The sequence below is a fragment of the Amblyomma americanum genome, chromosome 8, assembly GCF_052857255.1.
Source record: "Amblyomma americanum isolate KBUSLIRL-KWMA chromosome 8, ASM5285725v1, whole genome shotgun sequence".
Lineage (NCBI taxonomy): Eukaryota > Metazoa > Arthropoda > Arachnida > Ixodida > Ixodidae > Amblyomma > Amblyomma americanum.
In genome coordinates, this window is record NC_135504.1 from 75,952,736 (window position 1) to 75,979,134 (window position 26,399).

The 26,399-nt window shown below is 47.4% G+C and overlaps 1 protein-coding gene across 1 annotated transcript in view; it reads right to left on the minus strand.

Annotated features, from left to right (window-relative positions):
- The window catches only part of LOC144102507 (acetylgalactosaminyl-O-glycosyl-glycoprotein beta-1,3-N-acetylglucosaminyltransferase-like), an 86,640-nt gene that overhangs the window by 16,598 nt on the left and 43,643 nt on the right, over positions 1-26,399 (minus strand). Inside the window, exon 2 of the mRNA XM_077635765.1 lies at positions 20,826-21,056. Coding sequence (XP_077491891.1) covers positions 20,826-21,056 — 231 coding nt within the window. The remainder of the gene's footprint in view (positions 1-20,825; positions 21,057-26,399) is intronic.

Genomic DNA, 26,399 nt, shown 5'->3' on the forward strand with positions numbered 1-26,399 from the left:
CAAGACGCCTTTCGTCACTTCTGCACGAACAAACAGTACTAACCTCGACAGTAAGCAGGAATCTTTGCGTTAGCGACATGATCCCCGCCGCCTCGCCGAGCCCACTGGTGGAGTAACGCTGGGGACAGTCTTATAAACCCATGCTGGAGACGCCGCTGATGCGCGAAAATCCTGGAGTGGAACACTGCGCATCTCAGGCAGAAAGTTCGAATCCGGTAAAGGGCAGCTTTAACCGACGGAGCTATCTTTCCTGTTATCCGATCCCAAGTGGCGACACGTGCTTGGAATCGTTGACGCACTGGCTGTGGCAAACAGGGCAACCTGGACAGTAAGCAGGAATCTGAGTTAGTGACATGATCCCCGTCACCTCGTCGAGCCCACTACATAGGGTACGTCGTAGTGACACAGCACGGAAACCATGACGTGAGGAACCAAGATATTCTTCATGCAGACCAAATGGTTCGGCTCCACAGTCGCAGCAGACACGTCGAGAGTGGTATCGGGCAGGAAACCGGCCCGCATACAGCCGAAGGAGGAGGCACGAGAGTATCTCGGGTAACACAGAACACACACTCTGCACTGCACGAGCCTTCCGCAAGGCCAGTGGTGAAACATTTGCCGACGCTGAGCTCACCGGTGCAACAGTCGACGTTAGCGCCACACATCTGCAAAAAGTCGAGGCCAAAAAAACGTCGTGCGTCGACCGGACGAGCACCGCCATTTCCATGCTCAACACTTCATTCATTGAAACCTTAAAGCCACACACTCCTACTGCAGGCAACAGTTTCCCACTCACACCACAAAACTGGACATTTTGTTCCTCCGAAACAAAAGTTTACGTTCGAGGCGACACTTAAACGCAGCAGTCGTAACTGAAACAGTAGCACCGGTATCCATAAAGCCATCACAGGTACACCATTCACTAGCACATGCACTTTGTTCTGTAACATCACTACAGGCAGGGGTATCTCTTCCGGCGGCAGACATCCAGCGACCTCAGCCCCACCAGTCGCGCCGATTAGTTTTCCGGTGGAGGGTATGAGGAGAGGCGTCGGGATGACGCGGAGCGACGAGTGCGGAGGGCAGGAGGCGATGTCACACTTCTATCCGATGCCGGAGAACGAGTCCGCATTTGTGCAGGCCATGGGTTGCTAGAATCAGGCGGGTAGGATGGGTACCGAGATGAATCGGGTTGGTAATCCGGCCGCGAAGGATAGACAAAGGAGCCGTAACGGGATTGGCTGTCGTCGGCGGAGACAAAATCGCGAGGTGTGACCGGGTTGACCGCAGCGGCAACACACAAGAGAGGAACCAGCAGCAGGCAGCGCCGGCAAGTAGTCATCATACGAAAGGCTGGGCCGAAAGTTTTCATCGTATGTGGCTGGCGTAGGCCGGTAAAAGCGGGACTGGAGTTCCGGGGCCATCGCGGTATGTTGCTCGGCCGTAGCCTTCGGGGTACCCGGTGTTCCTCAACGTCCGCTGCGCGTTAAGGGCGGCTGGCAGAGGAGGGCGCATGGTAAACACAGGAGGGAGAGCTGAGGAATTCGGTGTAAGTTCCGGCGGCCTGGTAAACTTCTCGCGAACGATCGGGCGGATTATGGAAGACACATCACATGACGATGGTGTGTGTACAGCGGCCACTGTCGTCACCCCGGCCAAACGGCCAAATTTCGGTGTGATGTGACGCATTTTTAGTGTCTCAAACGTGCATCAGTGCTGGATGACGCCAGACACCAACTCTAGACTTCATTTCCCTATAATAATATTATAGACGTCTTCGGCAAATCCTTTAATTAAGTGGCCAACTTTGTCCTCTTCTCTCATGACAGGAGAGACGACCTTGCATAACTTGACGATTTCCTCAATGTATTTCGTACACACCTCACCGGGAGCTCAGCCCATTGCACAAGCGATTGTTCAGCACGCTTCTTTGCGACTGAGTCGCCGAAGCACTTCTTCAGCTCCTCTACAAAGCGGTTCTACGTCATGAGAGTCCTCGTGGTTGTCATACCACGTTAGGGACGTGTACATTAGGGAAAACACGATGTTGGCAAGTCGGGCGGAGGAGCCACACTCATTGTAGCGACTCACGTGTAGGTATTGGGTGAGCCATTCATCCACGTCGTCTCTGGTTGAGCCTGCGAATGACTGGCTCCAGGTCTTGCTGCCACGAACTGCTGGGCACAGACCTCGGAGCGTAGCCGTCCAGGACAATCATTGGCACAGATAGCGGCAGACCAGCAATGTACCGCATCCAGCGATGGTGAAGCAGGGGATCCGTCTTCGGGGAACCTGTGCACCCGGCACCTCTCACCGAAATGTTAGGACCGTGTGTTTATTCTGATCATGCATGTATAAAGAAAGGAACGCCGACCAAAGTTGTTGTTCAAACGAAGACGTTTCGGCTTCCATACGGAAGCCTTGATCACTGGGCGGTAAGCCCAAAGCACCAAGCTCAAGTGCGTCGCAGTAATCGCCCCAAGCATCTTGCGTACGTAGGCGGGAGATTGCCTGCGTTGTGGTTAAGGATTTTTTGTGTAGTTTGGATTATCAGTGATTCCAGATGTCGACGTGACAGCCCATTCTTTTCTCTTGCGATTATTGATGCTGCTTCCCAGGCTATATTGTGCGAAGCGGCTTCCACGTGTTCCGTGAGTGCATTAGACGCAATCTTCTTGTTCCTTACGTCGTTGTTGTGGTCCCTCAATCGCTTTTCGAAATTCCCGCTCTCGCCGATATAGCAGTAGTCGCAGTCTGCGCAGGGAACCATAGATGACGCCAGGAAACTTCTCTTCCTTTAACTTGCCTGTAACGGCCACCAGCTCGTGCCTCAGCTTGCACGCGGGAACGTGAGCGATGTGCACATCATGAGTGCGCAGAACGCGAGCCAAAGACTCGCTCACGCCCGGCACAGAGATAGCTGCTCGGGCTCGGCAAGGAGGACCAACTCATTCAGATGGGCGTGATGACCGTAGAACGACGGAATCCGCGAAGTGCTTGGGGTAGCCGCATTCACTCAGTTCTCGGCACACTTGGCGTAGGTCAGCCGCCCGATCTTCTGGCCTCGGGCAGATGTTTTTGGCACGTCAGACGAGGGAAGCCACGACGGAGCGTTTGTGGCAAACAGGGTGAACAGAATTAAAATGAAGGTCCCGGCCTGTGTGGGTTTCCTTTCTATAAACTTTGAAAGAGGGTCGGTTGCCACGGCGTTCAACCAAAACGTCCAGGAAAGGAAGACAGTGGGCAGTCTCCTCCTATACAGTGAACTGAATGGAATCTTCCATGCTATTGATGTGATCTGTGAAAACACCTAACGCTTCTTTTTTGATAACACTGAAGCAATCATCGACGTAACGTACAAAAACCTTTGGGTGCGGTTCGAAGGAAGCCAGTGCGCAGGCTTCTATTGCTTTCATGGTAAGGTTTGCAGTTCCTACCCATATAGATGCTCCCATAGTGGGAACAGACTTTAGATTAGATTTCGTCAGACTTTAGATTTCATTACGCTACGCATGGCCAACATTTCATCACTCAAGTGCGCCAATACGTTTCGCTATTCATGCGACTCTCTGCTTTCAAAGCCCATCTGGATTTTAACCTCATATGCAAGGCTAGGAGCTTCATTCCTATATCCCTCCGTCTGCTGCGGTATCCAGAGCGGAACGGCAACTGCTTCAAGCCAGGATCCTACATTGCAAAGCCTCCAACAGGCAACTGCAAAACGAAGTCTTCTTTGCTCGTCGCAGCCTCGAGCACCAGTGTCCCGAGGACTTCGCCAGCATCCAGTTACATGTTAACAACAAGCTGAGCCTCCAGTCCCTCCAGCGAGAGTTGTCCCATCAGAGGAAGTTATCAAGGCTGCTGTCTTGCGAAAAAGTGTGTGCGCCTGGCCCATCCACTTCGACAGTTCACAACCTGGTTTCATACAGGCCTACTCGAGAAGAACTCGCCGTATTTGAGCTCGGGTTGAACTTTAACACGAGATCTGCGGCGGATGCAAGAAAAATGGTTTGTGCTGTCGAACGCGCTGTAGGCCTTGTAGATAACAACCGCCGAGAAGAGGCCCGAACTTGCGCAGTCAGCATCCTTGCCAAGCTTCCGCGACACACTCCGACCCCCCTTCTTTCCGAGGAGCGAGATGCTATCAAGAGTCTGCGTAAAAACTTGGACATTATTATACTTCCCGCTGACAAAGGCAACGCCACCGTCATCCTGGACAGCAACGACTACGTTGAGAAAATGACTGACCTTCTGCAGGACGACAGTACGTACTTGCCGCTGAAGCGGGACCCTACGCTCAAGGAAGAAACTTGCAGATTCTTTTGACGGACGTCTCCCAATTTATTCCACCAGAGCACAAGTCACTTTATTTCAAGATCCTCTGACACAATGGATTAGCTCCCGCCTTGTATGGTCTCCCGAAGATCCATAAGCCAAACGTCCCGATGCGACCAATAGTTGACTTTACACGGTCGCCCTTGTACCGCTTGTCGGGCTACTTGCACAAGGTTTTTGCGCCACTCGTTGGAAAGGGCTCGACTTTCATACGGGACTCTTTCGATTCTATTGAAAAAGTACGTGACGTCACGGTGGAGGACGACGAGATCATGGCGTCCTTTGATGTGAAGTCACTGTTTACCAGCGTTCCTGTGTATCTAGCTGTGGAAGTGTGCCGCTCAGCGCCGCAGAATGACAACGGATTGTGTGAAAGAACCCCTATCGAAGCAGCAGACCTTCTGAAGCTTTTGCAGTTCTGCCTTGAAAACACCTATTTTATTTTCTGGGGTGCAGCCTATAGACAAGTTCATGGCACCGCTATGGCAGCATCTATATCAGTAACAACTGAAAACCTTACCATGGAAGCAATAGAAGCCCGCACACTGGCTACCTTCGAACCACACCCAAAGGTTTTTGTACGTTACGTCGATGTTTGCTTCGGTATTATCAAAAAAGAAGCGTTAGGTGCTTTCCCAGATCACATCAATAGCATGGAAGATTCCATTCAGTTCACTGTACAGGAGGAGACTGCCCGCTGTCTTCCGTTCCTGGACGTTTTGGTTGAACGCCGTGGCAACAGACTCTCTTTCAAAGTTTATAGAAAGGCAACCCACACAGGTTAGTACCTTCATTTTAATTCTGTTCACCCGGTTTTCCACAAACGCTCCGTCGTAACTTCCCTCGTCCGACGTGCCAAAAACATCTGCCCGAGGCCAGAAGAGCGGGCGGCTGATCTACGCCAAGTGTGCCGAGAAATGAGTGAATGCGGCTACCCCAAGCGCTTTGTGGATTCCGTCCTTCAACGGTCATCACGCCCATCTGAACGAGTTGGTCCTCCTTGCCGAGCCCGAGCCGCTATCCCTTAGGAGCCGGGCGTGAGCGAGTCGTTGGCTCGCGTTCTGCGCACTTACGGTGTGCACGTCGCTCACGTTCCCGCGTGCAAGCTGAGGCACGAGCTGGTGGCCGTTAAAGACAAGATAAAGGAAGAGAAGTTTCCTGGCGTCATCTATAAGATTCCCTGCGCAGACTGCGACTACTGCTATATCGGCGAGAGCGGGAATTTCGAAACGCGATTGAGGGACCACAAGAACGACGTAAGGAACAAGAAGATTGCGATTAATGCACTCGCAGAACACGTGGAAGCCGCGTCGCACAATATATACTGGGAAGAAGCATCAATAATCGCAAAAGAAAAGAATTGACTGTCACGTCGATATCTGGAATCACTGATAATCCTAACTACAGAAAAAGCCCTTAACTACAACGCAGGCAACCGCCTACATACGCAAGAAGCTTGGGGCGATTACTGCGACGCACTTAAGCTTGGTGCTTTGGGCTTTCCGCCCAGTAATCAAGGCTTCCATATGGAAGCCGAAACGTCTTCGTTTTAACAACAACCTTGGTCGGCGTTCCTTTCTTTATACATGAATCTTCTACCCAACCAGAGGAGTTTTTGTCAGACTTTAGATTTCATTCTGATCCTAACGGGCGACTGAAACCAGCTGGGGTCCGCTTGCCGACCACGAGACGCATCCACCTCGCTCTCCTCAACTTCTGCGTAGTCAGCGATATCGACCAAACAGACTAGGCGTCGCGCCTTCATGGGCGTCACAATATTTTACAAATACTGCTTAGAGGAACAGGTATAGGCTCAAATTGGTGTCCATGAAAGGACTTTAAAGGAAAGATACAGACAAACAAGATTTTCTTTGTCTCTTGTTTATTTGAAAATATATGTAACGAAGAAAAAAGGGTGATTTGATCAATGTAAACAACTTTCAAGGCATGCAGTTTGCTTGTTCGTGAAAAATGTTTTTACCAATGTAGTTCTAATTCCGCTGTCGAAACAGGCAAATGTTGGTTGTGATGGCACTAGTAGAGCTTGGAACATGTTAGAAATTTTTTATTTATTGATCAATAACGTAAGCCTTTCACAGCAGCTAACAGGTGACGGCACACAATAATGCAAGGATCATTACAGAGGAATCTTTTGGTAACAAGCAATAATGCAGCAGCATCGACATTGACAATACAGTAAAAACACACGTCAGTACCCTAAGTATGGAAACACAGGTGATAGGTAGGCCACAATGAAATGAAAATAATATTCGGAATCACTGTGCTTATGATAAGAACCTGCCACAACACTGATATTTCTTTCAGGCAAAGACTGCATATAAAATTCCTACCCTGAGAAAAACGCCTCAGCAGACTGTGCATTAGCAATGTTGATTGACAAACTTTTGCACAATCCAACAAGAGAGTGAGACAGGCAGAAAGGCAGGGAGGTTAACTAGGCAGCGCCCGGTATGCTACCCTACACGTGGGAAGGGGAACGGAGGGAGAGAGAGAAAGGGGAGAGAACAAAGGGACATGATCACTTTTCCACAAAAACGGAAAAAGGAGTAGTTGTGACTGTTACATCGCGACAGAAATGGTAGAGCACATTTAGTGTGTTTCGCTCTACGAGAGTGGCGTATGGCAGGGTTTAAGTAGCCATTTTTATTACTCACTTTGTAATGCAGTTGCAAAATAACTTCAAACAAGGCCACTTTCGCCGAGTAGCCAGTGTAGGATATTTCACTTGGCTTTGGAGGGCAGTGACACTTTGACAATTGCAATATTTGGAGTACACAAATCTAAGTGTCATATTCTGTTCCTTTTCTTATGCCTCACCAAGACATACAAGTACTAAGGCAATGTAATACCCATCTGTTATCTTGCTGTAACTGTCAATCTTTCAACACGCTATCATGAACAGCTGATGTGCATTAAAACCGCTGTTATTTTATGCCTCACGTGCTGTGAATCCTAAATCCTACTTGTGATTCGTTTATGTGGTTAACGTCCTCAAGCAACTTACGTTATTCTTAGCTTTTCAGCGCTTGTGGGAGTTGTCATGAAAGCAAATGCGAGCGATAATTCTAAAGCAGCTATAATCATGCACTGGAGTGCCATTCATCAGCACGCACTGAAGAACTGCATAGAAATAGGAAAATAAACGTTATCAAAAGATACCGAAGCAGACGTCACAGCAATTAAAGCAAAGTTGCATAAAACAGCCCTAAGTTATGCATCGAAGTAAAGGGTGTGCATTGCGCAAGACTACCGGGAAATGAATATACCTTTGTCCGTAAAGTTCCGAGACTGAGTCCATTAAAAAAATGCGTTTAACATTGAAATCCTTTGTGCAGCACCCCATCGAAATAGTCTCCCTTGCAGTCTATACACAGCTTCCAACAATTCCTGAGGTGTTGGAAACAGTTGGAAAACGCCTGTTTTGGCAGGGCTGTCAGCTCCTTTGTCGTGGCGTCTTGAATGGCCTCCACGCTCCCCATTCAGCAACCCTTTAGGACTCTCTTCGCAAGAGGAAACCTAAAAAAATCGCATGGGGAAAGGTCAGGCGAGTATGGCTGATGGGGAAGTACAGTAATGCTATGCTTGGCGAAACATTTTGTCACGCTGAGAGCAATGCGCGGGCTTGTGTTATCATGGAGAATGCTCTTTTGTTCGGATGCCCATAAATCAGAGCGACGGCATCGCAGGGCATTTCGCATGTGTTGGAGCACGCGGATACAAATCTCCTGATTCACCGTCGGTCCTTGTGGGATGAATTCATGGTGTTCATACCTCTTGCATCGAAAAAAACTATCAGCATCGTCTTTGTTTGGTCTTCTGTCGCCGCACCTTTCTGGACGCCGGACAGCTTGTGGACCGACATTCGGCGCTCTGCCTCTTTGAGGACCGTATTGAAAACACCATGTTTCGTCGTCCGCAATGATGCTGTCGACGAATGCAGCATCCTTCTCTGCCTCGGAGAGCAAATCAGCGCTCGCTCATGCCCGCGTGTCCTTCTGGTCCTGTGTGAGGGAGTGCGGCACAAGCCTAGCATTCAGCTTTCGTTTCCTCAAGTTCTCACGCAAAATTTGGTGCGTGTTGTCTTACTAATGTGGAGAGTATCTGATAGCATGCGGACTGTAACGGCGCGGTATTTCTGTAAGATTTCCTTGATCCGAGCCACGTTGTTTTCAATCCATGAGGCTTAAGGTCTCCCCTGCCTTGTGTCGTCTTCCATCGACGTTCTCCCCAAAACGAACCTCTTGTCCGATTCGAAAACTCGCGCCCGAGATAATCTCTCGTTGCCGTAAGCGTCACGAAGGAGTTCATACGTCTGTGTGTGGAGTTCATACGTCTTGCCAAGCTTCTCAGAGAAATTTCTGTTTACACGCTGTTCGAGGTGGACGTCCATGTCTCCAGGGTCGCGAAGGAGTTCATACGTCTGTGTGTGGAGTTCATACGTCTTGCCAAGCTTCTCAGAGAAATTTCTGTTTACACACTGTTCGAGGTGGACGTCCATCTCTCCACATTGTAGAATGCGCAGACGACTAGTGACAACGTATTTTTACATGTAGTGCCATCTAGCGGCTGCCACATCTAATAACATAAATAGCTGAGGTTAGCCCGAATAGATGGCGCTACAAATACGCACCTACTAGCACTAACATTTGGTTTGGGGAATCATTTCCAGCGAAGGGAATAAATCAGTCTTGAAGCTTTAAGGACAAAATTTGTAGAAGACCTAAAAGCTTGTCCTATACTTTAATGGTTAACATCTTAATTTTATACCTGTTAAAGTAATCCATCACCATTATCTTAGCTCTTCAGTGCTTTTTCAGGTAGAGTGGTATTTGTTAAACACTGCTATTGCAATCCTTTCTTCGAGAAACACACAACTTCTTGTTCTCCGTTGTCCCTAATTCAAGCCGTACTGGCGACTTTGCGAAAAACACCTCCCACGATGTCCTGCACGTCATGCGCGATAGCATTACACTAGGTTATGCCAGGTTCTCGTATACATAGCACAGAGTCCAAGTGCCTGTCCCGGCCAAAACATTGAAGTAAAATATTGGAAGCCATGACTAATCAACATTACAACTTCATACCTTTCCACCTGAAGGCCCTCTGTGGCTTTGCATACTTCCTTTATCACTTTTTAAAAATTACCACTCAAATTGGTTCTCTTCTAGAGGCAAATGGATGCACACATGTTTACCTGGAGCCTTTGGGTGGTTGCTAGAGCGCCCAAAAGCATGGACGTCTCAACACTGACGTTTCGTTTGCCTGTGCTACATAGGATCAACATACTGTAATTGGTTATTGCACGCCATTTCATTAGCCAACCCCTCAATTTGACTGAAATATCATTTTATCATTTGGCAATGGTGTTTGCAAGATGTATATGTTACTCGAAAATTTCCATGAACTCTGGGATGTCAACGCACATTAATGACCTCAGGTAACCAGCTCCTTGCACAACCCTGTACTACGGCATTCTTTTGAGTAGACGTGCCGCCTGAGGATGTTGAACCCTAAATACATTGTGTTCCGAGGGCCTGCGCTTCTACAGATTTTTTTTTAAATCTAAGTTGGACCGGACGCTAGAGAACAAAGTTCCTCTGCAACCTGGAAAGCTACTTAGGAGATACATAATCCCTCACCTGAGCCTTCAGACAGCCATTGCTGAATTATTGTGTACGGAATGACAAGGCTAGCTGACAATCTGGCTTAGAATGCGCATTCCTAAACATTATAAGCCACACTTGCCAGGCTCGCGCAGTTTCGACAAAAGTTTTGCCCCCCTCCCCATTATTTTCTTTTAAGGCGAACCTCATTCTGCGCAAAAAACACGACTTATCGCTTTTGATGCTATATTGTGACACTTGGGAAATGCGCTGAGAGACCCGCAGTTGCCTTCAACGGCCTTCTTCGAGCTCTCCACAGTCCACTCCAAAAGGCCAGCTTGATTATCCCGAAGCAGCTGAGCGCAGTGCGCGTGCAGCAGCTTCAGAACAATGTCCGAAGGAACCTTAAGTGGGTTTCGCCCTTGAATTGCATAACACCTGATGGTTTGGTTTGGCTTATGGGGGTTTAACGTCCCAAAGCGACTCAGGCTATGAGGGACGCCGTAGTGAAGGGCTCCGGGAATTTCGACCTCCTGGGGTTCTTTAACGTGCACTGACATTAACGGCCAGGGCCACCAGTTCAGGGTCCTCCGAACTTGGCTTTACAACACTGGCAAGGCACTGCTGACACAGCTTATAGTTGTGTACCACAGCCCATAGAACATAACCATCAAATTATTATAGGCTGTCTTCCTCCTCTTTACACAACTCTAGCACGTCATCTAGACTCATGTCCAACATACTGTCAACAGACGGCTCAGTTTTCTTCTGTCTACTCATCAAAAAAGGTAGCAGGTCATGAGAGTCGTAAGTTGAGTACGTGTCAGGGCGACTACGGTCAGAATATTGTGCAAGAACAATTATAATGTGCCCTTGAACTCTATTGTCCGTGGAATCGGTGACTTTAGTCTCACAGTGCTGAAAAGGTTTTCGAGAGCATCCTGCCTCAGCCTGCTGAACACAAAGAGCGTAAAGCTATGCTCCACAATGTAGTTTTGCCTCAACGGCAAAGCACCCAACGTTGAGGGTACAACACCTGTTTTAGCAGGCTTCCATGACCTTTTCCGAGCTTGTCCATGATAGAAAAATATGAAAACATGACCAGAAATTCAGAAAGGAAGGTTTTAGCCTCATCAGCTGCCCGGGGGCAGATTTCATTTAGAGCAGTTTTCCTTGACCGTGACCTCATGATGGTAAACCACCTGAAAACCTGTTCTACGAAAAAACCTGTTGTGAGGGCTTCCTTGAGCAGGCGGTCATTTTGCACTAGGTGCCGCAGGCCCGCAGCACTGGCGTGGTGCAAAAGGGCATGTGCTGATGCCACATTCATTTTTTCAAATGATTTGGGTTCAAGTCACGCAGTTTCAAATTAGGCATCAGGTTGATCTTGTGTTTGGCATCAATTTCACACGCCTGTTCACATACGTCATGCAGACCTGCGGAAACCAGGAAAATCCCGATGGTCCACAAAACAAAATATGCTTGCATGGTTACACTGCTGCATTTCCTACTACGGAAATACTTCTGGGCTACAAGGTAAGTTGTTGGCCGAGTTGATTTCGATATTCCATGACTACAGCGCTACGAATGGCACGTAAAAGAAGGACACAGCCAGGAACACTACGATGTGTTGTGTCCCTGCCTGTGTCCTTCTTCTACGCCCCGTTCATTGCGCTGTAGTCATGGACTTCTGGGCTCCTTAGCTGAAGGTAAAGGTAGAGGTCCACGAGTCTGAGCAGGTGCATACAGTACGAATAGCCTGCTACAAAAGAAAAGTCAACATTTATAACACAGGAAATAATATATCTGCTTTTTGCGCTTAGCTTACAAAAATGTAAGAAAAATAGTAGTTCTTATGAAATTGCCTTTTTTAAAATCTCCTTTTTTTTGCGTACTCACCCATTCAATTTTCCCAGCGAACACTCCAATGTGAAGCAATAGATGTCCAATGTATTTGAAGCAAATGAACTGTCATACAGAGCACCATCTGCAAAAACATTCAAGTTACTCTGTAATTTTCATTAGTCGCTAAAAGAACAACTTTTCTGCACGCGCTCGACTGACACTTCTTTGTGGACTGTGCTCCTAACACCTAGCAATTCGCAGCTCACAATATACCTGATAGCACATCCTTCTGATTATTCCCGCTTTCTACAACTACGATGCTTGATTTATCGTGTGTCAACGTAGGCATTCTACAATTCCAATTTGTGCTCCCGCCGCGGTGGCTCAGTGGTTAGGGCGCTCGACTACTGATCCGGAGTTCCCGGGTTCGAACCCGACCGCGGCGGCTGCGTTTTTATGGAGGAAAAACGCTAAGGCGCCCGTGTGCTGTGCGATGTCAGTGCACGTTAAAGATCCCCAGGTGGTCGAAATTATTCCGGAGCCCTCCACTACGGCACCTCTTCTTCCTTTCTTCCTTCATTCCCTCCTTTATCCCTTCCCTTACGGCGCGGTTCAGGTGTCCAAAGATATATGAGACAGATACTGCGCCATTTACTTTCCCCAAAAACCAATTATTATTATTATTGCCTACTGAAGCACGGAAGCAATGTGAGTGCACCGCGCCTTTAGGAGCACCAGCTAATATATCTGAAGCTGAATGGAGAGCAAAAGTCAGATTATAAGATAACGAACAATGACTTGTGATCTAAAGTGTAGAGACTTGTGCTCGTCAAGGAGGAAAGCTGGGCTATTGCTGTTCGAAAAAGCCTTTACAGCCGGCAACTTCACTCTTGCACAAATTATGAGCCTCGACGCTGATGTTTGACGTGAATCTCTACACTTGAATATTATTAGTGCTTTATAATCATCTTAACACGCCATTTATTGAGTACAAAAAGCTGTTTATCAGCGGTAAGACAGTGGCGAGATATGAGGACGAAATGCCAGTGATGTGTTGACATGGAATTAACGTGCGTTGCGAAATGAAGTAAAGGAAGTCTCAAGAAAAGCAGGAAGCCACATTACGGCGAAAGCCTTTCTTTGCTGATCAGTGTCCCCAAGACCCGTCTGCAGGAAACGTGTAGAAGTGTTCGCTCCACCTGAGAATCAACCATGTAAAAAAATTAAATAATAGTGTATAAAAAGTTATTTACAAAAATAAAATATAAAATGCGCAAAATAAGAGCGACAAAATAAAAGCAAATGTATAAAAGGGAAAGAACAAAAAAACTTGGTTTGGTTTATGGGGGTTTAACGTCCCAAAGCGACTCAGGCTATGGGGGACGCCGTAGTAAAAGGCTCAGGAAATTACGACCACCTGGAGTTCTTTAACGTTCACCGACATCGCACAATACACGGGCCTCTAGAATTTCGCCTCCATGGAAACTCAACTGCCGCGGCCTGGATCGAACCCGCGTCTTTCGGGTCAGCCAAACTATTGGCTGCAAGAAAAACATATTGCTTCACTCATATCTCGTGGAAAGCGACGAACAAGTTCGAAGAAGTCGACATGCGCCAGCTAATTGACATGCATACGCTGTGAACAGCAAGCACTTGAGCTGCAGCTTACACAGCACAGTGATATTATAAAGCAGGCAGGGTTTTCACAGGCACCGCTTGAGCCCATGCGCTGCTTCATACCGACACGAATGATCAAAACGAAAGCGCAGTGCCCGCCACAAGGTAGCTGCGATATCTCGTTAATCGTCCCTCTGCACACTTCACCCGCGCTCGACGAGCCTGCTCAGCTCTCTGTACATCATTTGGTAGCGCGAAAGTTACTCACCAAAGTCACTTAACGGAACAAGAACACAAATATTACATTCCGAGTAAATAAAACGAACTGCTTACCTCGCATATTCAAGTACCTTTCGGGGCGCGCTTATCGCGGCCCATTCCCAGAAGCCATTTCAGTCGCCGACGCACTTCACCCGCCGACCTTCCACACGGCGCCGTGTAAAACGCTTTGCCGTTTCCACTGCGGTTGCTGCAGTTTGGCGCACTGCCTCCAGTCATAGCTGACGACCGCGTCCGTTACTGCCATTGGAGAGCACCAAACATGGCGCCACAGGTGCGCACGAGAAATGTATGAAATGTAACCGACAGCGCGGGTCCACACGAAGTATCGAGCTGTCGAGGGGTACAGTCGCTGAAGACAGGTTCCCCTCCATGGTGTTCGGAGCGGCGAGGGAAAACAGACGCGCAACTCCGCTCCTGCGGGATCATGTACAGGAACGCCAGTACTACTGCGCATCGCGGTTGTGAAGTCACGCAGGGCAGAGGAGCGGCGGCGGCTCCGGCGCAGCGGAGAAGCCGGCGGCGGCGGCGCTCCTGTTGCGCGGCGCTGCCGCAGTAGAGGACTGTGCCAGGTACGACGAAATCGGCTTTACATGGTGCAGCGAAGTTATCCCTTCTAATCGCTTCAATAACAGGCGCCAGCGTGGTGCCCGAGCACCACAACGTGGAACAAAACTGTTGTTGTTGCGACTGAAGGAAGAAAGAAAAGGAAAGTGCACGGGGGCCTGCCCACTGGCTCAAGCTGAGCCACAAACACTGCCACGTGCAGACGTTAGGAGAGTTAAGAGATATGAGAGGATAGATTGTCAGAAAGGGGTCGCGCGTCGCAAACACCGCGTCATCTGAAGCGACCACGACGGTTTAGCAACAGATGCCTCCGGTGACAAGGAGCCCTTGTCGCATGTTTGAGAGCCCCTACATCACGACCCTCTAAGGTCAAGATGACGTGTTGGTCATCGCGAGATCGATGACCTGTTGATTGGACATCGTTATTTGGAAGCCGAGGGGGCGCTTATAGATGTTGTGAGGGATCACCTCTAGGGCGTTCTCGTCACATTTCCACAAGCGGAGATAGGGTGTCGAGTAGAGTACCCGGCTAATGCATTGGCCAGCCTCAGGGCGTCTTTGCATCGTAACCATCCCCATTTGTAAGATACCCGGAGGACAACACCGCCTACCTGGTCTCCAATCGTGCGCAGCTTCTGCGGGGTTGTATCAATCTTGCGGTTGCGGTGGACAAAGAGCCTCAACACTCTTACTTCATCGTGTTCAGGGATAGGGCCGCTAGCAAGGGCGAGGTCAACTTTAGTGATACACTTCTGGTTGGGCCGAGGTGCATGAATTTTGATTTGGTCGGGGAGCATTCCGGGCCACTGGGGCGAGTGGATCCGTCAACAATAGTCGCCGCTTGTTTCAGGTTGGCCTCGATCTGTCCCAGCGACCCATGTGTTGCCCAGAGCGTGATGTCAGCAGCATACAGGGCATGCCTGATGCGTCGGGCATCATTAACCAGTAGGGGTGGTAAGCCATGGCGACATTAAAGAAGAAGAGTGAAAGTACTGCTCCCTGTGGGGTTCCTCTTGTGCCGAGGGAATACGGGCCATGCTTCTGGTCTTGGATACGTATATAGGCCTTCCTATCAGCGAGAAATTATCGGATGTACCTAAACATGTTGTGGCCACAATTCATGTGACAAATGTGTGAGGATGAGGTCGCTGGTCACGTTGTCAACTCCACCTTGAGGCCTGAGGCGAGGACCACTTGATCGTCACTGGGGTGCTCGACTGGATCCAAGAGTTCCTTGTGTAGTTAGAGCAGGACATTCCTGCGCGGATCGGTCTGGGCAGAATCCGTATATGGTGTCTGAAAGGTGTGTTTGGATTCTAAACATCGATATCAAAACAAAAAGGAGAGCCTAGAATAATGCCTCTTGAAAACTTACTTTTTCCTCTTGAAAACTTACTTTTTCAGCTGCTTTTTCCTCATACTCAACACTCTTATACGTGACATTTTTGTTTCAATTAAACTGTAGAGGAATTCTGAGAAATTGCACACACATTACAGACATGTTTAAATCAATTTTGCCTACATCTTCGTGTACACAGAAATATCTTGAAAAATTCGAAATTTCCGGATGAGATTGAGAACAGGAGAACAGGTAGCGTGGCAATCGTAATGAAAATTGTCATCCGTGCACGAGAAATAACATGAAAACAAACTTTTAGGCTTTAACAGTCAGTGTAGTTAAACATAGAATAACTGCTCTGTACATATGCCACCAAGCCTCACAGTTACTATCCACAAATTGGAAAGCCTCTTCCAACAACTATAAGAACTATGTGTGGTAGTTCGGGATTTCAATCCGCACTCACACTTTTGAAAGAGTGAGCGCACAGACTCCAGAAGCCAAATAATTGAAGACCTTATGCTTACAAATTTCATTTACCTAATGAATGCAAGAAAAAAGACGAATTGCTGCCCCAGCTCAGGAAAAAATGTGCTGCCTTGGTTTAACCACCCTATCACATAAGTTTTAATGAATTTATTTGGAATGTTATAATGATCCTCGAGCAAGTCACCACTGACCAAGAGTTTTAAAATTATATCCTGAATTTAAATCATTACAACATGACCTCATAGCTGGAAACTCCAATATAGCTGACTGGTCACTGTGTCCACAAATGCCTCATTACATAGAGATTTCAATCATGGAATAGGCATAGCAGAAAGGAATGAAAAATTTACGACCTGTATAATTTCTTCTGTCAAAGATAGCGATTCCGCAATCATCAGGACAAATAAGGAAAAATCGCAAGGTTTGGAAGACACAGGATGCATACTAGTGAAGATGGAACAAAGAAAGCATGTGGAATATTTTGAAGGTGCCCCAGAACGGAGAACTTGTTATTATTTAAAAGGACAAAGTCCAAAGCGCGTCATATTCGTATAAATGATGAAAGAACGTCTTGGAAGAAACATGCATACAAAAACCAGTTCACTACTGTCCAAGAATTGTGGGATGAGGTCCGAAAATTCAGTGGCGACTATTCTCCCTACACTTTTCCACTTCTGTCCACCCTGTTAAACAAACAATATTAGAACAGGCAGACATAATAGGTGAACCCTTCGCTGCTGTTTCCAGTTGTTGCAACTGCACTGACACATTTCAAAAAACACAAAGCCATAGCAGAAAAAACTTCTCACAGAAGCAGGCATGAATGAAGATCATATAGGAAAATTACAATACAGAAACTAAATAGAGTATTATCTGCAGGCAAACAGAGAGCAACAGGCCGAGATAATACGCAGTACATCATACTTGCACAACTCTCTGAGGCCACCATTGAGGCACTTCTAAATTTCAATAAAATCTGGCTTTTCAATAAAATTTAAATTTCAATAAACTCTGGCAGGGAAGATAATTGACACATGGAAGAAATCCATTGTAGTTCCTTTCTTGAGCCCTGGAATACCATCATCAAGTAATGGCAGTTATAGACCAATTGTACTTACCAGCTGCTCAGAAAAAAACAAAAAAAATTGGCAGTGGCTTAGCTCGGCTATGCCAGGGTATACGTAGCGAGAGGTATGTTTCCCTGGCTGAGCTTGTTGTGGTCACTGTATGTTTAGAAATGAGAGACATTGGGTATACAGATCTATTATTCATTCTGCTTGACAGAGACGAAGACTACCCGATGGTAAGTGAAGTAGCAAGCAGTGGTCTCAATTTGGTCGGTACAGTATTTCAAATTAAGAGCCTCCTTAGTATACAAGCTCTATTCTAGTTCCCCAGTGTGTAGTTTGGACGTGAGGGTCCAAAGCTAAATTCAAGTCAAACTTTTCTTTCATACACTGACAGAGAGAGTCCTGTTTCCTGTTGAAATCACCCAAAGTCACACACTACTGTGAAACCGTGACGTAGGCTTGTATACACTTGGCAACAACATTAATCGTCTGCTTGACAGATGTTCTCGGTACCACGCAGACTCCTTGGATGATAATGCCGCTTTAGAGAAGCCGGACACAGCAGGCTTCACCATTATTCGACGCAATCCAATGGAGATATCTGACAGCGGTGATACCTTGCTTCACGTACACACAGACTCAAGCGTTCTTATTTAGTTTAATCCAACTGCGAGGCTACAACCTCAGGATCGGAAGAGTTGATGTTCTTTTGTCTCTACCGCCGTTTAGCAGGGGCTGGACTCTCCTCTGCATGCATGTCAAAAGTTGTGATACAAACGCCCACTACATCTCCGCCTTTTATACGCAATCCTGCCCACGCGACGCGGGGTTCGGTTGATAGAGCGGCGCAGCTGTGGGGTCCCTGTGGTTACCATGGTATCGGCGCATGCGCACAACTGCTCATTCGCGTAACGTCACGCTCGGCTTTGACGGTGGAGCGTGCGCACGGACGCGGCTACGGTGAAGCGCACACCGCGCTTTGCTCCTCTTCGGTTGCCATGGCAACGGCGCGTGCGCACAACTGACCTTTCCCGTGTACCGCGAAATGCTCGACTGATAGCCCAGTGTAGCTCCCGCTACAAAAATTTGAAAGTGTGGTGAATATCCAACTGACCTTTGTTCTTGAATCTCGCCAGCTTCTCGACATACATAAGCGCGGTTTCAAAAAAATATGCTCCACCACAGATCCGCCTTGAAAACACAATGCGGGAGGCGTTCATACAGCAGCACCGTTATCTTGCGGTTCTCTTTGACAAGCAGAAAGCGTACGGCTCTACTTAAAGGTTCGGCATACTCCACGATTTAGCAGATCTATGCATCCGGGGCAGGATGCTGACCTGTTTGTACGACTTTTTAGCAGACCGTTAATTTTTATTTCTTCATTTGCTACCTGCGTCACCTGTTCAGGCATTCCTGCAGGAGGTACAGATAGAAATAACAGGGGCTCGATAAAGTATTTCACGTAGCATCTTGTATTGAAAGTCCTCGTTCAGCAATTGCCATGGATTTGAGCAAACTGGGGGAGCCAAAGTTTATTTTGTTTTGTGATGAACTGGGTATTGAGATCGGGAAATGTCACAGAAAACCGCAGCTGATTGAGGATATTGAGGAACGAAGTGCTGAGCAGGACAAAATTTCGGATACCTGGGATGCCATTCAGGAAGGGAATCAGGAAGACTAAGGAGGAGGCCGACAGGCTTGATAACGAACGCCTTTAGCTCAAGGAAGCCGAATGAAAGCAAATTGCACTGAAGCGTCTGGATGGAGGACTATGGTCAATAGTCCTCCATAAAGTCAGAAATAAAATTCCAATAAGGAAGGGCGTCAGGCAAGAAGACACGATCTCGCCAATCCAATTCACCGCCAGTTTACAGGAGGTATTCCGAGGCCTGAATTGGGAACTCTTGGGGATAAGGGTGAATGGAGAATACCTAAATAATCTGCGATTCGCTGATGATATTGCCTTGCTGAGTCACTCAGGAGATGAACTGCAAATCATGATCAATGAGTTAGACAGAAAGAGCAGTATGATATATTTTTTGACATAAGGCTCATCTACACCCTGATTCCGCAAAGCCTGAATGACTGCTGAGGTTTCCACTGAGTCGTATGCTTTCTCATATTTAATACAGGCTTTATATAGTGGTTGGTTGAATTCTGCGTATTTCTCTTTCATCTGATTTATAGCGTGAGTATGATACATTGTGGAATATTCTTTACAAATACCTGCCTGATCATTTGGCCGATTAATGTCTACGGTTGCCCGGACTCTATTAGCGATTACCTTAGTAAGTACCGTGTAGGAAACGGACAGTAAGCTGAACGGTCTGTAATTTTTCAAGTCTTTGGCGTCTCCTCTCTTATGAATTAACATTATAATTGCGTTCTTCCAAGCTTCAGGTACGGACGAGGTTAGAAGGCAATGCGTTGCAAAAAATAGTTAGGCTTCCCAACTGTGCATCCATTTTTGCTGCTGAATGTCAATCAGTCTCTGCAACTGTAGGCAAACTAATAAATAACAGCATTAAAAAAAACAGCATGATCTACACTGATTCTCTTAGCGTGCTCACGTTATTACATTCCAGAAATGCAGGCTAATCCTTAATAGGAAACATATTACACAACATAGAACAAGTCAGGGCACCGCTACATATGAATGCCAAGCCGTCTTGGACTTGATGGCCGCTAGATGGGATAGATGGACTGTATGGACATAAGAGCCAACTTATGCGCTTCACAAGCTCGCAGCCGTGAAATCAGGAAAGTCAACATACCTGATAGAGACTGTATTAATAAGCGCTAATTTGAAAGCTAAATGCCAGGATACCTAGGACAATGAAATAATAAAAAACTGCATTTGGTGATGCCCATACTGGGTGAATGGAAAACATGTAGTCACAATGAACGTTTCACGGAAGTAATTTTATGCCATTTCTGTATGCCACATACACACCTTACAGACAACTTTCTAGTAACAAAAGAAGTTAAATCTGTTTGTGAAAAATGCTGATATCAAATTGCACTAATTCACGTCTTATTCTTATGCACATAACTTGAATCACTGACCAAAACATTTTGATCTATGCTACATGAAAAAACTGTATTCCTCCCAGAACTATTTTAGCCGAAGACACACTAATTGGTATCGTAAGTGTTATTAGCTTTTTAAGGAAAGCAGCTGTCCTTGAAAACCTCTGAATTCTAAACCAGTTCCTTACTACATATGGCGATACACATCAGCCACCTTCTCGTTCCTGAGAAGAAGGCTGAGGTTTTTATTTGATTTGTTGGGAGCCTCGATATCCTTGCCGAGGCAAGGATGGTTGCTGAGGTCACCTGACCTTTAAAGCTTTCACTAACTGCCCTTTTAAAGCTCTTTTTTGCCATTAATAAGAATTATGAACTAATCTTTTAGGCCATCGACACCACTGATTGTTTTTTTACAGATTTGTAAAATTGAGCAGGCGACAATTTTCTTACACCTTGAGCTTGGCGCATGATAACGTTAGATGCTTATGCGCCACTAAAGCCAACACTCTATGTCCTGAGGATCCCTTTCAGCTTCCTTCTAGAAAGCGCTATGCGGGGACGTCAATCCGTGTAAACGATGACGGTAACCATAATGTAAGCAAGTGCAGGCCAAAAGTGTGAATGTCCTACACTCGTGTGGCGAGGGATGAACGATGCCGCCCGGAGGAGGTCGCGCATCACATCGAAGGTCATGATGATTGTGCGCCCCGAGCAGTAGGTGAAGAAGGCGTCATCCGGGAATAATTCGTAAGTTTCAAAGAACACGCTCCTCGGGTCCCGAATCACGTGCATCCGGTACCAGACGTGGCAGTGCAGCGACCGTGGCTGCAGTGGCACAGCTTTCTCGAGGTATTCCTGCAGCTGGAAAAAGCATTTGAACATTCACGCACTCTGCCAGAGAGGTAAAGTTTGTAGGCGTTTTTAGAGTATTCCTACGTTACGATGCTATGACCCGCACTCAAGAAGTCAAAGGAACATAGCGGCAGCAGACATTTTCTTGCGCGAGGTTGTGGTTATAATGCAATAATATATTACCGACAATGAGGCATCCACTTCGGCGCAGAGATCAGAACCAGCGGCGGATGCATGGCCAAACGGGATCTAAAACACCTTCCGAGGAGAGAACATCAACTTTCGCAATCACTGCAGTGTCTTTTCATGAACACTTGAGCCAAATAATACAGTTCTACAGGCAGCAGAGAACCCAAAATCACGCGCGACAGTTGGCGAGCCCTTCCTGGCGACCTTTTCATGCTCGCACCCTTCACTGTCGCTCGCATCTACGTATACATCTTGAGAGATGGCTATTGGTTAGATTCTTTCAGACGTTAGGCAGCTGCCAAGGCCGCGGCCAATAAGCCGCGTAGCTCCGGTGGGTCAGGAAGCTCTCTCCCGGAGGTGGGGCCGGCGGACGAGCGCCGACCTTCAAGTGTGCAAAAAGTGACGAGAGGAAAAAGAAAGGCGCGAAGACGCTGAAATTCAAATTTTGACAAAAGATAACTGTTTCTACAAAGCGGATTAAAAATTCTTCCTGGCAATATTCGTGAAACGGCGTGCTTTAACATTCCAGCCATACTGCAACGTTAATAGAGCCTCTTTCGGAGCCTCTTTAAAGCGGATGGTTAGAAAAGGCAGCCAAGCTGTCACGTCGAGAACCGAGGAGCCGAAACAAAAGACTGCTCTTTTGGCCACACCAGCACGCCACTCGCACGTGGCATTCGTCAGGCCACGTTTTTCTTCAGGTAGGCAAAAATTGTTTTTTGGGGTGGCAGTTCCGACAGTGAAAAGCTAACTATCTCAAGTGCCATATAAATAATTGTTGTGTTCAATTAGCCTTTCATTTAAACAATGGTCTGTTTGTCCGATGCAAGTTTTGCACCAAGATAAAAGAGTGGAATAGACAACGCCCTGCTAACATGCCACGAAAGGATCTCTATGCCGCGTTGTGCAACCCATTTTCTTCTTGTTTTCGTTAACCTTGCCGCAAAATTTTGATAGCCGGAGAGGGGCTGAGAAACCTGCGTCCACTCCTGCTTTGCTTCCAACTTTCTTAAGTTTATGCGATATCCGGTGCATGCAAGGTAGAACCCAAGCAGCACAGGTAACCTGCCCAATATTCGCAACGTATTGGCAAAGACGGGCCCGACAAAGGAGAGACCAGAGTGAAACCATTAATTTCCAATATTAGGCCGATTAGCTGTGCTGCTTGGGGTTCAGCGACATTTTTGCTTCCCATGCACGCTTCATCTGGGGCAGCTACTTTTTCAGCGACAGACGAGAGAAGGGCTTGCGAGTATCCTCACTGCGTCAGCCTAGACACTTGGCTCGAAAAGCTGTCCTCTAGCCTATGCTGACCTGACAGAGTCAAGGTGTTAATAAAACTTGATTTAACGATGTTACGTTTCATTAGTTCTGAATGGTATGGTAATAGGAAGAATGGGCTCTTTTCCTCTTGGTTCGAAGGCCCAGCAAGTGTAATGTGGCGTGAAAATACCATGAACTCCAGAAAGCGTATCACAACTTCTTTTCTAATTTGCGTGAAGCACTTCAAGATGTGCTAGTGTTTTCTTAAATGCACTCAAAACTTGTGGTACTTCCGTTAGAAAGAAACTAACTTCAATTCGATTCACCTTTATTTTCAACATCTTATAATGCTGACGGCTTCCCAGGCAAAAAGCTGTAGCTTGAAGGGGCCTGGGCGCCGGCGGCGCGCAACAGTGACAGCAGTGCAAGAAAAATCTGTAAGATATCTATTATTCGAGAAAAAAGCGTTCACACTGTATCCTAATTTTACAAAAATAAGATGTGAAGGAAAGTATAAAAAGATATGAAAGGAGTTAAACAAAGAGAACCGTTTACATGAACACAATACAGGAAAACTGATAATCGAACAATCTTGCTGCTTACTTCTATAGTCGGGTACAACTTTAGAAAACAGGACAGGCCCCGCCCAGATGACCGAAATGCAGCAGCCAATTGCCACCGCGACTAAAGAAATAGTCCCGCTCAAAAAATTGTGACTGCTTCTAAAACGCGTATTTCTCGGTATAAATCAGATTTGTGTATCTTGTTGAGTGGTTTAGTAAAGCTATCAAGATGTAAATGCTACAGCATATGCTGGATCGCGAGAGAAAAATAACTCCGTGCCTTCTACAGCGCTGTGAGTCGTCTGCTACGGAACAAGATCGATGGCATGGAGCGACACTCGAACGACGCCCTGTTAGACGCTCGGCTATCTTACCATACTGCCGCCAACGGTTTAGGAACTTGTAGGTAGGTTTCATCCGCGCACGCTTTACCCATTTATCGTGATAATGGTTTTGCTCCATCACTTCGCCACGTCCGACGAGAAACGCAGGGGCACAGTACACCAACACACCAGCCGCTCACAGTGGGTACCAGACTTTGGCAAACTCCCCTCGCCGCAACTTCACTTAAGAGCAAAACAAAACACCATAGAACCAACACGCGCGATGTTTGTTTGCAGCGGTGTGTTGCCGCGGTATCCTGTTTCCAGACGAAGCGCAGCGCAGCGTCAGCGATGTTCGCGGTTATCTTTTTTTGTCGGCTAACGGCTCAGAACAAGCGCACGCGGCACTAATTGTGCATCGTAAGCTCGCAATAATATTTCCGGCATGACAGACGCCCACAAATACTTGGAATTCACTCTGACGGAGGGAGACGTACGCAGCTGACGCGACTCGGTCCAGTTCGAAACGAGGGCGGCCATGTTATGGCGCGTTCACACTTGAACATTCGGCGGCGAGAGCAAGCGAAATCCGCTGCCGCCGAAAAGCTGCATCGTTCACACTTCCTGGCCACCGCGTCTCCGCTCATCGCCAGTGTGTCGTCTGCTCACGGCGTTCACAGATATGGCAAGGCGTTAATCGATGCTGTCTACGTTCCATAACCGTATGCACACTTACGTACGCTAAATGCACCTATTTTGCCGGACGTTAGGCAATTTCTAACATTCTCGCTTTTAAAACTGTAATTTTGGCCTAGTGGCGCCATATGGTGGTTATGACGGGAACCACTGTTGTCAACAAACCGACGCCCCTCTTAAGCCTAAAAGGGGAAGAATCGTCACCCGAAATAAGAAGTAAAGCAAATTTATCACTCAAACGTTTTCTTATGGGCGAGATGAGACAAAGCGAAAGACCGCTGGTTCTTTTATTGCCAGTGAACGCGCTGAAAAAGGCAGTAACAGCGACGAATTCAGTCCGAAGCGAGGCCTCCTGCATCGAAGGGCGCCGCCATGTTTGTGCCGCGGGTACTCGCCTTCCTATTGGCTGACGAGATTCGGCGTATTTTTTTCCGGCGGCAGAAATCGGTCCTGGACCGATCGGCCTATCCGCTGGGTATTTCGGCGGAATCTCTGTCGCGGCAGCGGATTCCGCTCGCTCTCGCCGCCGAATGTCCAAGTGTCAACAAGCCATTAGGCGTGTTCTTCGTCGGCGGGGTCACCGGCCGTCCGGCTCGTGACGTCAACTGAAGTGCGCGCCTATTGGCGGAGGCTCGTGTGCATCCGCCTTTGAGGGGTAAATGCCGCTGCTATAGTGTTCTAGAAGGGGGTAGTGGGTTCAGGGAGAGCCCGCGGATGCGCCATCTCACGTCGATAGCGCGAGATGGCGCAACCGGAGCACCGGCTGTAAAGGACCCGCGACATACCCGCGATACGCGCTGCATTCGCAGCGCCGGGAAAGCTGTGTGCATCTGGTGTAACGCCGAAAATCGGACGTCTGCAGCTCCAATGCATTTTTCTTAAAACCTAACTCTCAAGGTAAAGAGCCCGGAAAAGGTGGAAAGGCGGACATGCCATAAGTTTGTGCGAAGATAAAGCCGACCCGACGAGTGCAGACACAGAGCCGCCGTACGACGATCCGGTTGCATTTCTGAACGCAGACCTCAAAAACAGGGCAGAAGTAAAATTGTGGTTGAGCAAATCGCTTAATTTTCCATCAAAATTTTCGATGCACGTCCAGACGCAATCACATTCACTGTTAAAGTTAGCTAATCAATTCCTGCACGCGTACTTACGCATCCTGAACAGAGAGATCCCGAATGGACGAGGCTTTGTTTCATCAAGTTCAGCTTTTATTTTACAAAGTACACATTCACTGAAATCTAGAGAGATAATTCCTGCTACGGTGATGTCATTAGTAGGCGGTCACGGCGGTTCTTGCAATGCGCGAAATTTCGTAATAAACATGTAAAAAAGAAAGTATGGGAACTAATGGTAGCAAACAAATTTATTGGTACAATAAACGGGCAGCCACCTCTTTTTCAAGGCACTGCTTACGGCTGCTACGAGAGAGGCACTATAGACAACGCTTATCTTCGTGAACAATTTGTTTTTCCGCCGTTCCTGTTGCGATTGGTTCCACCCTTTTACATAAAAGTGCAGCCTTGTCAGTATATAGAACTTCGTCAAACCTGTTGTGAGCGCATCTGCCTGCTGGCTGCAACCTAAGGCATATCGAAAATTTGCCTTCACAAGCAGCATTAAATCTACTATGCTGTCACTGCAGAGTTATTGCGACTGAAGAAAACAGGGAATACGTTTTATAACTTCTTCACTGCCCGGAAAAGTTCTTGCGAAGGATACAACTCTTCCTTGTCAGATATCACTGAGAACTAAGAATTTCTGCCTTCCTTATTGGATCTTTCCAACAGAAAGGCTTGGCAGTTCTTGCCGTCATAACGTTTAAGAAACTTTCGGGCAACATACCCTGCCATATAATGCATAAGCCTGTCGTCGCTCTTCTGCTCTACATACTCTCTGTGCTCAGCAGAAATACTCTGAAGCATGCGCTCGGATGAAGCTAGGTTGCCTTTCTAGATAAGCTGATCGATTGCAGCAACCCTGTCTTTAGCAGGAGCATCGCACGAACACTGGAGATAACTTATTTTTCCACTACCTCTGTTAAGGTCAGCATTTCCTGAGCGCACTGTCGTGGCAAGATTGTAAAACGACAAGCTGTTGACTACAATTAGAAACTGTGTGGGGGTTGGGTGGTCGTTGGTCCCGCAGGATTGCCTGATTATGCCAAATAAATTTTCCAGTGGATCCTGGCTCAATCTGGATGTCATGATGTACTGGAAAATTCGGCGTCTTTCCTCATCTTTCGGCACGGTAAAAAACGACGGCCGCTTTCCTCTAGTCCACTTGTAGCCGGTTTGACACCCGGGAGCAATGCAGTG